At 51.6% G+C, this 16,352-nt stretch overlaps 1 protein-coding gene across 4 annotated transcripts in view; it reads left to right on the forward strand.

Moving 5' to 3' along the window:
• Positions 1-13,727, forward strand: part of GPD2 (glycerol-3-phosphate dehydrogenase 2) — a 47,946-nt gene extending 34,219 nt beyond the window's left edge. For 3 of the 4 annotated variants that reach the window (XM_030952740.1, XM_030952743.1, XM_030952744.1), the window contains 9 exons: positions 2,056-2,249; positions 4,037-4,171; positions 4,418-4,593; positions 5,051-5,182; positions 5,985-6,143; positions 6,919-7,031; positions 7,111-7,189; positions 7,287-7,385; positions 10,812-13,727. In XM_030952740.1, coding sequence (XP_030808600.1) covers positions 2,056-2,249; positions 4,037-4,171; positions 4,418-4,593; positions 5,051-5,182; positions 5,985-6,143; positions 6,919-7,031; positions 7,111-7,189; positions 7,287-7,385; positions 10,812-10,934 — 1,210 coding nt within the window. In that variant the 3' untranslated portion in view covers positions 10,935-13,727. The remainder of the gene's footprint in view (positions 1-2,055; positions 2,250-4,036; positions 4,172-4,417; positions 4,594-5,050; positions 5,183-5,984; positions 6,144-6,918; positions 7,032-7,110; positions 7,190-7,286; positions 7,386-10,811) is intronic. The other variant, XM_030952742.1, reaches the window with a different exon arrangement.
• The last annotated feature ends 2,625 nt before the right edge of the window (positions 13,728-16,352 follow it).

Below are 16,352 nucleotides of genomic sequence, written 5' to 3' on the forward strand. Positions count from 1 at the left end.
TGCTTGTTGCACCTCACTTCTCTATGGAAAGTCACTTTTTATTGTTCTTTAACTGTGTGGTGCTTTGGTCACATACTTCTTCAGCTGGAGATCTTCCATGGATCCAAGACCTTCCATGGATCTCCCAGACCTTTTGCCTCTACATTTCTCTGTAAAGGCATTGCTTTATGCTTCACGCTGGAATTTCCAGTCCTCAATTTGCCCATTTTAGCCATCTTTAAAGAGAAATCTTTAAAATTCAGGAGAAACCACGGCTACATGGCTCTTACCTCCTTCTCCCATCCATGGTGGAATCGTAGGAATTCCTGCCTGATAAAATGGTGTTGTTTCAGAGGTATTCCTGGTGTGCAGCAGCATGACTCCTGAGGCCTCAGGAAGGCCAGTATTTGGGTGTTAAGATGCTTCTTTCTGATGCAAAACACCTTATTTTGCATTTGTTTGGATGGTTCTTTAGTTATTTAAATAAGCTGGAGCAAGCATGGCAAAGGGCATGGAGAGAGAGCTTCCCAGGATAGCTGGTATCAGTGATTCAGTAAATTGGCATATGAAAAACTGTTCCAGCCTTTCTCAGCACTTGCTGTGCAATCTAAAACACTTCAGTTCAGAGGTGCTGTGGGGAAACTTAGTTGGAAATCTTTGCTTGTTTATCTTCCTTGGTTTTTGCAGTTTTTATGAAATCACATCAAAAAAAATTCATACTTTGAAGAAAATGTCTATAAAGTTTCTGAATTCTGATACTGTATATTAAACCTCTGATTTCCTCTGTCTCTAAATCAACAGCTTTTTCATTTTAAAAAGTAATCATTTGTCTGAGGTGATTTACCTTTCCCAAACCTGTGTTGACTTCCCCTATTAGATTGTACCTCTGCCACCGTATGCCTAAGCTGTCTATAAATATCAGCTAAAATGGGTCTAATATACATGCTAGCTGTGAAATTCTCAGCCTCTCTCCCAGCCTTGCCAGATATTGCCAACTTCCCTTCAGTAATCACTTCAGACTTCCTAAAAAAGCAATATTCAGCTTGAATAGGTAGATCCCACCCAAGCAGGTCTTTGCCTGCCTTAGGATTTGAGTCCATTGAATAATTCCCCTCTGAAGTCCATAACTGCTGCCTAAATCTGCATCTCCTGCCCTCCTTCCATGTGCTCCCTGTATCTCAGGAGCAGGGGCACAGCCTGAAGAGCCCTGACCTGACTGCACATGTTTGTAAAGGGAGTTGCAGCACCTTAAATGAAAGTCAGCATCAGTCCTTGAAGTAAAAATGATCAAAAAAGGGCAGTTCAGTGTTTTCCTACATAAAAGCTGTTTACTTAGAAGTGTTTATAAAAGCCTTTTGTTTTCTGAAATACAAGCTGAGCTTTGTAATAAGCCATGAGGAGGTAGTGGGTTTGTACCTGTGGATATCTTTCTTACATTACACCAGAAAAACCTGATACATGAATTAAAATCTATCCAAAGCACTATGGTTTTTCATCCTTGTACTGAATCATTCTGTTGTAGCACTGGCAGAAGTAATGAAAAATGCCTCAGTAGCAGCATCCAGCGAGTGTCCCTTTTGCCTTTTCCCCTCAAAGCACAGTTCCCCATTCAGGAACAGAGCTGGAAGCACTCAGAGCACGTTCCTTGGTCCAAATCCCTCGGGAGTCTGTGGGTGTTCCTTCCTGCTCAAATGGCAGGTGGTGACAAACTCAGGCTTAGTGTCACTGCAAGGATATTCCTTAAATGTCTTCATTTCTCTTCTTTGTTCTTCTTTTCCTCTCAGTCACCACCCCTCACCCCTCCTGCACCACCTTTATTGTGAAGGCAGATTGGAGGAATCACTGTGATTTTATGGCATAAAAACATCCACAGTCCTTGTTTCCCTAACCTGCTGGGACGTCTCTTTAAAGCCATGTCTCAACCACACGTGAAATCCATTATTTCTTGATTTATTGACCCCTTTACCTGGGAACAGATGCTGTGTCCCAGGCCTTGCCTGGGCACTGGGGGTGCAGGGACAGCCCCCAGGTGCCACCCCCTGTTCTGGTCTGAGCCAGGCCCCTCCTGTCTTCCAGCCCTGACAACATGGGGCTGCTGGACCCGGACACCAGCGATGGCAGAGTGATCTTCTTCCTGCCCTGGGAGAAGATGACGATTGCAGGAACCACGGACAGCCCCACGGATGTCACTGCCCACCCCATCCCCACCGAGGAGGACATCAACTTCATCCTGAGCGAAGTGCGCAACTACCTGGGCCCCGACGTGGAAGGTACCTGGGGAAGCCTTGCTGGGAGGGGCTGGGGGGCATTCCAGCCTGGGGGAGAGTGTGCTGCTGCCTGAAGCTGTGGCTCTTGGGGTCTGGCTGTCACAAACTGGTGGGCTAAGTTGTCAGCATGAGCTGTGCCATGCTGCTGCTCCAGAGCATCCAGTTCACCATCAGCCAGCACCACCACTAACACATCTCCCCAAGTGCCACATCCACTTGTTTTTTGGGCACCTCCAGGGGGGGTGACTCCACCACTGCCCTGGGCTGCCATCTTCCCTCCAGACTGAGGGTTTGGTTTATTTAAATTATTCTGTGGAAGCATTCGTACTGCTGTGTTTCTGCTGCAGCACTGAAATAAGTCTGAAAAGCACTCAGGCAAGAACACTGTAACATACTTAGGTTTAGGAAAACCTGCTCTCTGGAGATGGGAAATGATCAATTCCTTGTTTTCTGAAGTGGAGAATTGATGTCTGCATGTTGTATAAAGTTCTGAAAGTGTCCAGGGAAGCTCCTGTTGGGTGTCTGGAGCAGCAGTTTGTGTTGGAAGTGCAGGAGACCAGAGAGGGAGATGGGAATGTGGGTAGGACAGAGATTAGATGGGATAGTGGGAAGAAATTCTCCCCTGTGAGGGTGGGCAGGCCCTGGCACAGGGTGCCCAGAGCAGCTGTGGCTGACCCTGGATCCCCGGCAGTGCCCAAGGCCAGGCTGGACATTGGGGCTGGAGCAGCCTGGGACAGTGGGAGGTGTCCCTGCCATGGCAGGGCGGGATGGAATGGGATGAGCTGTAAAGTCTGTCCCAAGCCAGGCCATTCCCTGGTTTCCCGCGTGTTTTCCAGCAGCACATTCGGAAGTGTTCAGTTGCTCTGGCTTAGCCCAGCTGGGCCTGTGCTGGTTTTCCTGTGCAATTACTGTTTATAGATGGCTGGAGCTGAAATAACAACAGCACTGCCCATATCACCCCTCGACAGCCCTGCCTCTGCTGCCAGAGCCAGTGCCAGGGTTATCAACTTCCAGAGGCTTGGACACCTTCCAGCTGCTTAATTACAGCGTCACGCGTGCTGCTTTCTGTAGTTTCATTAGTTTATAAACCTAATACAGGGTCTTGTGTCTGTGATTAACACTTCATTTTGGCAGGTTGAACACGCTGGCAGAGCACATTGATTTCGGAAATCTATTCCGTGTTCTTTGGGGGATGTTTTTTACACCCTTTTAGTGATTTTTCAATTATCGGTCATTTGAAAGTTGTATTAAAACATGTCCCAAAGACTTCAGTATAAAGCAAATTGGTAACTGCACTTAGGGTGAAGGCTGTGGATAAAGATGGCTTGTCAAGAGGAAATCTTGGAATAATAACCTTCAATCTAGAGGAAAAGCTTGGAAGATCTGAAAGGAAATGTTATACTCATGTAACAAACTTTATTTTGGTTTATAAAACATAATGTAAGGACTGTTCAGATTCATTGGGAAGAATTTTCATGGAAAAGTGGGGGTCAGGCTGCAGCTGCCCAGGGAGGTTTGGAGTGCCCATTCCTGGAGCTGTCCAGGGAACACCTGGACATGGCACTCAGTGCTCTGGGCTGGTGGCAAGGTGGGCATTGGTACCAGCTGGACTGGATGGGCTGGGAGGGCTTTTCCAACATCACTGGTTCTGGGATTCCATAGCCCAGATTATCCTGGGCTCTAGGGGTTGCCCAGGGCCGAGCAGAGTGTGGAGCAGCCCTTGGCAGTGCCCAGTGGGAACTGGGCACGCCTGGGCTCGGCTGGCCGTGGCTCAGTGTGGCTCTGCACAGTGAGAAGAGGAGATGTGCTGGCAGCCTGGAGTGGCATCCGGCCCCTGGTGACCAACCCTGACTCCAAGGACACCCAGTCCCTGTCCCGGAACCACGTCGTGACCGTCAGCGACAGCGGCCTCATCACCATTGCAGGTACTGGGGCTTCCTTGAACTGCAGCTCTGCTGGGCTTCCCCGGGGTATTGCATGCAAAAATCTTGTTCTGTGGGAATTCTTCTGCTCCTATAACCAAACTGCTCTGTCAGTGGCAGCAGGACTGGCTTGGAGCAAGCCTGGAAGCATTCATGTGGTCTGTGGAATACATAGATATGTCTGCAGGGTGTCAGAGCTTGTGTTTGTGCTGCTTTCCCCAAATAACGAGGTGAGCCCTGTTCCCCCAGGTGGGAAGTGGACGACCTACCGTGCCATGGCCCGGGACACCATTGACGCGGCCGTGCGCGAGCACAACCTGGAGGCAGGCTCCTGCAGAACCATGGGGCTGCAGCTGGAGGGCGCCGAGGACTGGAGCCCCACCCTCTACATCAGACTGGTCCAGGACTATGGGCTGGAAAGTGAGGTGAGTCCTGCCTTCCTGCCTCAGAGGGCTTTGGTCTTCCTCTAAATGAAACACCAACATACCTTGGGCAAAGGTCTGGTGGACCTGATCAGAGCTGGGGCAGAGATAGTTCTAACAGAAATAAAGTTAATAATGGTTCATCATCTTCCCCTCTTTCCTTCCTCCTACCCTTGACTGTTTCCTGCTAAAAGCTCTCTAACTTGTCAGGGTCTGTGGTCCCTGGAGCCCCCCAAGCTGTGCAGCACTGTGTGGCTGGGGAGCTGGGCTGTCAGGCCTGGTGGCACAGACGCAGCAGGGCAGTGCTGGTCCAGCCTCCCACAGCACTGAGCTTCCTCCCACACTGTCACACTCCAGCATCCTTGGCAGCCTGTTTACTATTGGGGATGAGGGAATGGTCAAGGAAAATGTGTCTTTCATGTGCTTTCAAAGCATGCTGGATTTGTTTTCCTCTCCACAGGTGGCTCAGCACCTGGCTTCCACCTATGGGGACAAGGCTTTTGAGGTGGCCAAAATAGCCCAGGTGACAGGGAAGAGATGGCCTATTGTTGGGAAACGTCTGGTATCTGAATTTCCTTACATTGAAGCTGAGGTATGTGGAAAAACCATGTCACCTTCTATGATTCTGTCCTTGGGACGAGCAGGCCGGTGGCTCTGAAACATCTCCTTGAGCCCTTTCCTTTGGGGAGGCCAAGATATTTTCTGTGCCTGTACCTGGAGCACACTTAGTGTATCCATATAGACACATATTAATATATTTATGCACAACTAAATATTTATATAGTGTCCATTTTGCCCTTCATGTCCAAACACTGGATCCCAGGTGGGTTGTGTAAAGTGTCCCAAGGAAAAGGAGCTCTCCCAGGTGGATTGTGTAAAATGTCCCCAGGAAAAGGAGTTCTCCCGGCTGTGTCTGGGGCTCTGGGTGCCAGCCCTGCTGTCCCTTGTCCCCAAGTGGGTTGTGTAAAGTGTCCCAAGGAGAAGGGGCTCTCCCAGGTGGGTTGTGTAAAGTGTCCCAAGGAGAAGGGGCTCTCCCAGCCGTGTTTGGGGCTCTGGGTGCCATCCCTGCTGTCCCTTGTCCCCAGGTGGGTTGTGTAAAGTGTCCCAAGGAGAAGGGGCTCTCCCAGGTGGGTTGTGTAAAGTGTCCCAAGGAGAAGGGGCTCTCTCAGCCGTGTTTGGGGCTCTGGGTGCCAGCCCTGCTGTCCCTTGTCCCCAGGTGGGTTGTGTAAAGTGTCCCAAGGAGAAGGGGCTCTCCCAGCCGTGTTTGGGGCTCTGGGTGCCAGCCCTGCTGTCCCTTGTCCCCAGGTGGGTTGTGTAAAGTGTCCCAAGGAGAAGGGGCTCTCCCAGCCGTGTTTGGGGCTCTGGGTGCCATCCCTGCTGTCCCTTGTCCCCAGGTGGTGTACGGGGTGAAGGAGTACGCGCGCACCGCCGTGGACATCATCTCGCGCCGCACCCGCCTGGCCTTCCTCAACGTGCAGGCTGCCGACGAGGCCCTGCCCCGCATCGTGGACATCATGGCCAAGGAGCTCAACTGGAGTGAGCAGAAGAAGAAGGTACAAAGGGCCCTTTTCAGCTCCAGCTGCTTTGTTTTGCTTGAGGAGTTTCCGTGTTAGGATCCCAGTTGGTTGAATAGAGAGCTACAAGTGATGTTTTATTCCCGGCAGAATGAGTCACTTGGTGCATTTCATTCTAAAGGCTTTATCAAATGGCTGTGAGATGGGCTGGGAGTGGCCAGGGGTGGGGGGAAGGGGAAGATCTGTATCCTGTTGCTCCCCAGCCTTAAAATGAAAGCAGGCTTGGCATTGCTGTCCTATTCCTGTCAGTTATTTTGCTTTACTGACACTTTTCAACAGATCTGCCTCAGCAAAGGAAGCTCCTGTAGCCATAAAGAACCTGCCTGGTGTTGAGCTCCCTGATTTTTTTTTCTGATTTTGGACAGCTGAGTCCAAATCATCACACTAAACATGACACCAAATCATCATCACACTAAGATATCAAATGGTAGAAAAATGACAAGTTGTAGGCCTAGCCTAAAAAGGCCATTTCTTTCTGAAAGGGGCAGACAGACTGTGTGTGACTGAAGGTGTGGATGCACCTGAAAGCATTTACACAGAAATTAGAAGTCTTTACTAGCATGGATACCATTTGCAAAGAGTAAAAAGTGCCTAAGTTTAACTTTTTGATACTTCTCAGCTGCCATCTGCTTAATTTTGGGACCTTAGAAAAGTATTGGTTAAGTGAAAGAACCTAATAGTAAAGTATAAAAATAAGTACCTGTGTAAGAACTTGCTATTGCTCAGATACTCAGGTTTTGTGTTTTCATTGTAGGAGGAGCTTGAAACCGCTAAAACATTCCTGTACTATGAAATGGGCTACAAAGTGAAAACAGATCAATTAACAGACAGCTCTGAGATCAGCCTGGTGCCTGCAGATATTGAGAGGTGAGTGGGGCAGGAGGGCTGCCCGTGCTGCTGTCCCCTGCAGCCCGGGGAGCCCTGACGTGCAGCCCCTCCCTGGCAGGTACAAGAAGCGGTTCCGCATGTTTGACAAGGACAAGAAGGGTTTCATCACCATCCTGGACGTGCAGCGTGTGCTGCAGGTGAGCTGCCCCTGCTCCTGACTCCCTCTGGGAGCAGCCTGGTGAGGGGTGAGGCCCAGGCTGCTGAGCTCCCCCCTCCTGTGCTTGTTCTGTGCAGAGCATCAGCGTGCAGATGGACGAGAACACCCTCCACGAGATCCTCAACGAGGTGGATCTCAACAAAAACGGGCAGGTGGAGCTCAACGAGTTCCTGCAGGTACGTGCCTCATCTGGTTCTGGGAAAGGCTGGTTTCTGAACAGCAAAGACACGGCTAGGGAGCTTTTCCCCTTGCTTAGGGCAGGGTTGGAGACCAGGGGACTGTTCTGTGGTGGTGGTGGTACAGGGGGCACACAGAGCATCCTCAAGCAGCTTGGAAATTCAGTTTTTGGAAATTAGTTCTTTTTTTCCCAGTCAGACTCAAAGAACGGGTCCAATTTACAAAGTATGCCCCAATTTACAAAGTATGCCTCAGTCCAGAGCCGAATTTGGCATTTTAAGCCCAGAAATGCTGTTTGAATGTATTTAAAATGATACAGGTGTCCATTGGAAGGTGCATGGCACAGGTGTGCACACTGACATTATCCACAGCTGTTAAGGATTGTTATAAAAATGAGTAAACTAAGAAACTGAATGATAAACAACTAAATAACCAAATATTTATAATGATAACTAGTAATGTAACTATAATAATAATAAATGAAATAACTAAATAACAAATTGAATATTATAAAGAATGAGCTTGTAGTTAGAGCCCATGCAGGCCCTATAATCCATTTTAATTCCTGGATTGGCTAAATTGTCCCAGTTTCTCTGAAAAAAATGCCATGCATCTGCTTTTTGGATGCAGTTTGTCAGCTGGGTTGGTGTTTGAGGAGTCTTTTTTGGGGTGGTATTTCAGAGCCTGCTGTGTCTCCCCTGCCCGGTGGCAATGATGAATGCCAAACAGGAGAGAAATTAATGCTGGGGATTTTGGTCAATGTCAGCCCTTTCTTCACTGTGTCAAGTTAAACAAACAAGATCAAGGCAAAGGAAATGGTAATTGTCTCTCTGGAGATGAGCTGGGGATAAGAGCAGCATTGTTGAATCTAAATGCAGAAAATTTTCACAGGTTGTGTCCAGCATTAGCAAAAAGGAGTATTTATTTGCCTAAAATGCAGCAATTGAGCTGAGGGGCTGTAGTGAACTTGGGGGAAGGGGAAAAACCAAACCAAACGAGCCAGAGGGGAAGGAGAACCAATGGCTTTGGGAGTTTATGCTGATCTATTCAAATGAGAGAGCAGCCCAGCTGGGTTCTGGCTGCTGGAAAGGGACACCCTGGTACCTCCTCTGGCAGCCTTTCACTGGGGCAGCCCAGCCCTGTCTGCAGGGCTGAGCTAGCTGCAGTTTGCTTGGGTTGGGTACATTGGTTGGGAAGCTGAAACAACCAGTAATTGTTGTTCTGTGGGGTCTGGGGCCATTCTGGGATGTTTTTGCTAGGCTGACCAGGCTCACCAGGGACTGCCAGCCCTACATCATGCCATACAATGCAAAGGCCAGGCAGTGCTTAGGAGTATTTCAGGGCTGTTTGTGCAAACCTATGTCACTCTGTGGCTCCTGCACATCTCCCAGAGCAGCCTGGGTGTGGAGCAGCAGTGGTGGGGATGCCTTGTGCAGGCTGCCCTAGAGCAGAGGCTGCACAGAGTCACAGAACAAAGCAGGGATTTATTCCAAGGATCTCCTCCATGGATCCACCTTGGGCAGCACCAGAGCCCAGCCAGGGCTGCACCCAAGATGAACCAAAATGGCCCCAAAATGCACGCAGCTCCGGGGTCTTTCCCTGGGATCAGTTCTGCTCCATTTGCACCTTGCACTTCATTGTCCCATTCCAGCTTTAGCCCAGGCAGTCCCACCCTGCTTGTTTTTCTCTCTCCAGCCCACGGTGTTTGGTGCTCCTGGGCTGAGATTTGGATCATTTGTCCTTGGTGCCCAGCTGGAGCAGGAATTGTTTTGTCTCCCTGCTCTGTGCAGGGAGCTCAGCAGCACTGAGTGTGAAGCTCAGAGCTGCACACTAAAGCAGCACAGAATGTGAAAAATACAAATGCTAAACCTGAGGCATCAATGGCACTGCAGGGCTGAGCTCTCTCCTGTGCCTTGCACTTCTCCAGGGAAGCACTCGGTGCTAAGCACGAAGGTGCCACTGAAATGAACTGGGGTTGCCATGGAAGGAGCAAAATACATTAAATGTTTGTTTAATTTTTTAATGGATCTGTTAAGTCAGTGCCCAATACTTGAGTGTTTGCTTTCTGAAAACTTTCAAGTAATTGCGTTTCAGCGCAGAACTTGTGCAAGCCCTGGGCAAATATTTGTGGAGGTTTGTGTTGGAAAATAGAGCAGGTTGTGCCTGGGGGCTGCTGGCCTGCAGGTGGGAGCAGAGCAGGGCTGGCATAGAGGGGCCCTGGCAGCCCCTGGTGCTCGGAGCCCATGGAGTGGTGGGTGCTCCGGGAGGGACAGGGAGCCCTGGAACTGCTGGTGGCACGTAAAGGCAACCACCCCATGTTCCATCAGGAGGAATCATGGAATGCCAGAGTGGTTTGAGTGGGAAGGCACCTTAAAGCCCATCCCATTCCTAAAGCAATTGCCCCAGGCTCTGGCAGGCTAGTGGCCCAGGAGGGTGACCGGGCAGGAGGCAGTGCCTCTGCTGCTGGGAGATCCCTGTCTGTGCACAGGCCTGGCCTCCTCCCTGTGCCTCTGGAACTGGGAGGGAGGCCAGGGGAAGGCCATACCACGTTTGTACAGGTCCAGCTGCAGGTGTAATGAGCAGCTTTTCCTATGGGGGGAAGGGATCCGAGGGATTCCTGCAGTCAGTGGGAGTAAGAAATTGCATTTGGCAAGTGCCAATTGCTTCCCCAGTGCTCTCTGCAGAGCTGGCTGCAGGTAATTTCAGCTCTAATGCTGCCTTTATCCATGGGATAAAAAAGAATTAACTAAAATCTTAGCACTAGTGTGCTTGCACTGGGAGAGAGCAGAGTCCAGCTTCCAGGACTTAGAGGCAAATTAGTTTTAAAAGTCTATAAAGGAATTTGGATTTGAAAGAATTGTGGGAGTCAAGTACAGTGTCTCTCCAGAGAAAGGCATGTGGGTGGAAAGGGCAGGTCTGGGATCAGTGATGGATCAGGAATCATGAAATCCCTGCATGATGTGGGTTGGGAGGGACCCTAAAGCTCATCTTCAAGCCAGGGCCAGGGACACCTTTCACTAGATCAGGTTGTTCCAACACCTGTGCCAGGGCCTGCCCATCCTCACAGGGAACAATCCTAAGTGCAAAAAAATCCTCAATCATCCGTGAGCTGCACCCTTCAGATATTACAAATAACCAAAGAGCGCCTGTGCAGCTGCTGGGCTTTCCCACATTCTGAAATGTCACGGAGGAGCCCCAGTGATGACGGTTGTCTGCCCTGCTCCCAAGCGGATCCTGTTTGGTCCTTGCCCTCCTCCAGCCCCCCAGGCGTGTCCCAAGCAGTCCTGATGGCCCTGGGGGTGTGGGTGAGCCCGGGGCCAGGCTCTGGGCCGCGCTTGGTTGGTTGGGGTTTGCAGTTTGGGAGCACAGGTGTGGGTGTTGGCTGCGCTGGCAGCCGCTCAGTGACGCTGTCCCCGTGTCCCCAGCTGATGAGTGCCATCCAGAAGGGCCGAGTGTCGGGCAGCAGGCTGGCTGTGCTGATGAAGAGTGCCGAGGAGAACCTGCGGCGCCAGTGCATCCCCGTGGACCGCAGCGGAGGGGGGCTCTGAGCGGGGCTCTGGGCCCCGGGGCAGCTCTCCCAAACGACTCCGGTGCGTTTGTCCTCCTCGTTCATGATCTCCTTACTGCCCCGGGACGTGCCTGGCTGGGGTGTGCTGGCAGGAGCTCGGCAGAGCAGGCTGCAGGGGCCTGGGGGCACACTCAGCACGTCCTGCCCTGGCCATTAACGTTTGCATTGCCTTCACTTCCGGAGCACGCCGTTCAGGGTGAGTCCTGCCCTGGCCATACACCTGTGCAGCACCTTCACCTTCGGGGCACACCATGCTCAGGGTGAACCCTGCCTCAGAGTGAATCCTGCCCTGGCCATTAACATTTGCAGCACCCTCCCCTTCAGGGCACCCCGTGCTCAGAGTGAATCCTGCCCCAGCCATTAACGTTTGCAGCACCCTCCCCTTCAGAGCACACCATGCTCAGGGTGAATCCTGCCCTTAAATGCTCGGAGTTCTGCAGACACAACATCTCTGAGCTGCTTCTGCCTCTTCACCAAGGAGCAAGAGAGGGGAAGCTGTGCTCTGGAGTGGAGATACCATTCCAAAGGAGCAAACCCAGCACTTGTTGGAGGGTGGTGGAGACCTATCCTGAGCCTGCTGTGGGTGGTTGGTTTGCCCTGTTATTCCAGTGATGCCAACACTTGGCCACTCAGAAATTGCAGCTGGAAAACAAGACACCTGGATTAATCACCCGAGGGAATAATGTAGCTGAGAGCTGGGCACAGCTTCCCTTCTCCACTGTTAACACAAATAAACTGCCTCTAATAAATGGCATTGTCTGCAGGTGGTGCTTTGTGCAGTGAAATAAAAGCAAGAGGTGTTTCATGCTAAAAAGAGCTTCAAGTTTGGGGCAAACCCTAATGCTGTGTAGGATGGGGCAGGTTTTGGTAGCACAACATTCTTAGATGTTCATTTTAAAATGCTCAAACACGGTGGAAAAAACAAAGTGTGTGTTTTGCATCCTACTAACTTTTCTAGAAAAAAAAAAAGCTGTTTTTCAGCAGGCTAAATGAAAAACCAAAGCATGGAGCCCTCACTGGAGCTGTTTCCAGCACTGCTGAACCTGCGTGTTGTCCTCCTGCTGCTGGGCTGGGCTGAGATCAGCTGGGAGATTGCTGCCTGATGCAGAACAAGGCAGGGAAACCTGGTTTTCTGCTGGATTTGGCATCTGCTGTATTCCCTGAGTGGAGCAATTTCCACCTCAAACCAGGCTTCACTTCCCAGGGGTCAGAATTTCTGCTGAAGTAAAATTTGATGTATTTAACTGGTATCACCACGTCCACTGATGGAAAATAGCATCCATCAGGGATGCCCAACAGGGCAGGAGTGAACAGCAAGGAGTCCTTGGATATTTGAACAGGGAAAATGGCTCCAGACACAAATGGAGATGCTGGGCACTGGTGGGATGTAGCACAGTGAGTGCAGATGCTGTCTTTGGCTGCAGAAGCAGAGCCCTTAAAAAACACATGAAACATTCGGGTGTTGAAAAACAGTAGATACAAAAAAAAGGGTAAGACTCACCTAAAATGAGTTCCTAAAACGGTTCAGATGGTTTTTGCATGTTCAGTTTGGTTTTTGATGCAGATGTTGTTCAGGTTCTGGCTTTGTGCTCCGAGCAGGGGCTGAGGAAGGGGAGTTGGCACATCTGGCACCACAAGGACGTTTCAGTGGACAAAGGGGTTTGTTCCTGTGGTCCTGTAGGCTTTTCCTTTTGAGAATGTTCAGGTGAGGGATGGGATGTTTGTGTCCCAAACGCACAGTGACAGATCTCACACATCCTGCAGGGTGGAGGGAAATGAATGCATAACACACAGGCATTCTGGATCAGTGGGCCAGGGAGGGGGCTCAGGATTCTGCTCTTAACAAAAGTGTAAGGGGAAATAAAACAAAGTAGAAGTCATGAGATCTTTTCCAGGTCACGTGAAGAAAAAACTATTTCCAATGTTGAACAGGTTTTTTGTAAAGAAAAACTATTTTCACTATTGAACAGCTTTTGTACAGTTTAAAGAGAAATTCTCCACTCCTCTCTAACTGGCATTGTTAAAATAATAACCTGAGCTTACCTGGAAAGCAGGATTTCTGTGTTGTACCCAAAGTATGCGCTTTGTTCTCTTGTTTTCTAATCTTGCACCTGGAATGGGGCTGTGGGTTCTGCTGGCTGTGCGTGTCCCTGGACATGGATTTGCTCTGTGTCTCAGGCGCTTGTGTCACCTCCTGCTCCCCTGCACGGCGCAGCCAGGCCTGCAGTGGCAGGGACAGCTGCTCGTGTCCCCAGCAGCCCCTGGCCAGCCCTCACGTGTTCGTGTCCGCTCGTTGTGCCTGCAGGAATGCTGGCTTTGCTCTCTGGACCCTGTGATGTGCATGCACTGTGGGAACAGCTGTGACATGTCACTGCCTTGCCGTGATGGGAAAGCAGGAATGGGATTGTGTGTGTGAAGGGAAGATTTCTGGGTTTTCTGTGGGTATTTTGTATTGTAAATAACCCGTGGGGAGGGGAGATCCGTGCAGTGTTTGGGTGTATAAATACGTGTACAGACACACTGCAGGTTTCCATGTGGCACTTAGGTTTGTTGTCAGGTTCCTGTTGCAGCCTGGGCTGTTCAATGCTGTGTTTGAAGCTGGGTTGTCATTTTTATAACTGTCTTGGTGTTCTCCTGCCATTATTTATTACCTTTGATATCTGGAATGAGCCGCATGCGTTTATTGAGCAATAAGAGGATGTATTTAATGTGCCTTGTTTTTAACTGAGTAAGGACTGAAAGCATGAATCAATAAAAGTGGCTAAAAAACTTCCTTTCGCTGGCAGTTTGTTGTGGCAGGTGCAAAAGTACCTTGGAGTCGCCGTGGGGAAGTTTCTGTGGGAAGGAGGAGGTGGGGATGGGAGGGTTTGGGGAACAGAGCCTGGGTTTCCCGTGCTGTCCCCTCTATCTCAGCCCTGAGTGCTCTGCAGCGTGGGAATGGAAGTGAGGAGTGGGCGCAGCCCTCGGCGCTGCACGAGGTGACAGTGACAGCGAGGGTCCTGCGCTGCCCGTGGGGCTGCAGTGGCAGCAGCCACCTGGCTTTGGCCAATCCAAGAGATGCATTTTCCTCCTGGATTTCGGCTGCCAGCCGGGAGCAGCCCCCTGGCCCAGGTCAGCACCCGTGAACAGGAGAGATCTCCCAGCCCTCTGGGTCGTGTTCCACGTCAGGTGAGCCCGGGCTGCCCGCGCCAGGAGTGCTCCAGCAGAGCAGATCCATTTTGCCAGCCAGGGAATCAGCAGCGCCCTTGGCAGTGGGAGCACAATCTCCATAATCTGCAGATTATTTCGTGGGTTAATGTGCACTTGTAGCAGGGATATTGCACAGCTGCCACGGGGCTGTGCTGATGCACAAGCAGCTCCCTCCACGTGGGAATGAAGCAGACCTGAGGGGAACCACAGAGATTATGGATTTTCCCCTAATCCACGGCGTGTAAGTGATAAGGCAAAGAATGTTTGCTGTGATCAGCTTTATCCCAAATATCTTGCAGCACCAGAATTGCCTCGTGTCAAGCTCCTGGCTTTGCTGCTGGAAGGCACAGGAGTTTGGGGCCAGCCCCTTCCTGTGGCGTCTCCCCAGAATGGTCAGAAATGCAGATTTCTAGTCCCTGGTGTGGCTGTTGCAGCCTGGTCAGAGCAGGATTAATATCTGTGTGTTCCTGTGTCAGCTGGGAGCTGATGGCAGCTGTTGGGGACAGGGCCAGCCCTGGGGCCGAGCTGCTGGGACAGCTCCGTGCTGATGGATGGATGTGCTGTGCTCTGCCTCAGGGTGGGAGTGCCCGTCCTGCTGTCCCCACATGGCCCAGGTGAGCTGTGTGCAGGGCTGGGTCACACATCACACACTGCCCAGGTGAGCTGTGTGCAGGGCTGGGTCACACATCACACACTGCCCAGGTGAGCTGTGTGCAGGGCTGGGTCACACACACCACACTGCCCAGGTGAGCTGTGTGCAGGGCTGTGTCACACACTGCACTGCCCAGGTGAGCTGTGTGCAGGGCTGGGTCACACACACCACACTGCCCAGGTGAGCTGTGTGCAGGGCTGTGTCACACACTGCACTGCCCAGGTGAGCTGTGTGCAGGGCTGGGTCACACACACCACACTGCCCAGGTGAGCTGTGTGCAGGGCTGGGTCACACATCACACACGGCCCAGGTGAGTGTGTGCAGGCTGGGTAATAAAGCCCAGGTGAGCTGTGTGCAGGGCGGGTCACACATCACACACTGCCCAGGTGAGCTGTGTGCAGGGCTGGGTCACACATCACACATGGCCCAGGTGAGCTGTGTGCAGGGCTGGGTCACACACACACACTGCCCAGGTGAGCTGTGTGCAGGGCTGGGTCACACATCACACATGGCCCAGGTGAGCTGTGTGCAGCTGTCACACACACCACACGCCAGGACTGGTGCAGGCTGGGTCACACATCACACTGGCCAGGTGAGCTGTGTGGCTGTGTAGCTGTGTGCAGGGGTCACACATCACACACGCCCAGGTGAGCTGTGTGCAGGGTAAGCAAAAAAACACTAAGCCCAGGTGAGCTGTGTGCAGGGGGTCACACATCACACACTGCCCAGGTGAGCTGTGTGCAGGGCTGGGTCACACATCACACACGGCCCAGGTGAGCTGTGTGCAGGGCTGGGTCACACACACCACACTGCCCAGGTGAGCTGTGTGCAGGGCTGGGTCACACACTGCACTGCCCAGGTGAGCTGTGTGCAGGGCTGGGTCACACACACCACACTGCCCAGGTGAGCTGTGTGCAGGGCTGGGTCACACATCACACACTGCCCAGGTGAGCTGTGTGCAGGGCTGGGTCACACACTGCACTGCCCAGGTGAGCTGTGTGCAGGGCTGGGTCACACATCACACACTGCCCAGGTGAGCTGTGTGCAGGGCTGGGTCACACATCACACACTGCCAGTGTGTGGCAGGACACCACACAGGAGATGTGAAAAATCCAGACACACACATATGTGTGAAAAACAGATGGTGAGGACACCACATAACGCAGGTGCTGTGTGCAGCTGGCACACACACAACTCAGGATGTGTGATGGTACACAAATGTGTCACACAATTGGACAACAAACAGCAGGTGAGGTGTGCTTCATACACATCAGCTGTGTGCAGGCTGGGTCACACATCACACACGGCCCAGGTGAGCTGTGTTGCAGGGGCGGGAAAACACACCAGCCCAGGGAGCTGTTTGCAGAAGGGTGCACACCAGCCACTCAGAGGACAGCCCAGGTGAGCTGCCCTGCAACAAACACCACCCAGGTGAGCTATATGGAGCCCCCAGAGGGAAGAATTTTATTTGCCAGGCTCGGCACTCTCGGCTCTGCCTCCCCGCACTCCCCTCTCCGGCGGCAGCAGCTGGAATTAAAGGATCTGTGAAATCAGAGG

This window comes from Camarhynchus parvulus, chromosome 7, assembly GCF_901933205.1.
Source record: "Camarhynchus parvulus chromosome 7, STF_HiC, whole genome shotgun sequence".
Classification (NCBI taxonomy): domain Eukaryota; kingdom Metazoa; phylum Chordata; class Aves; order Passeriformes; family Thraupidae; genus Camarhynchus; species Camarhynchus parvulus.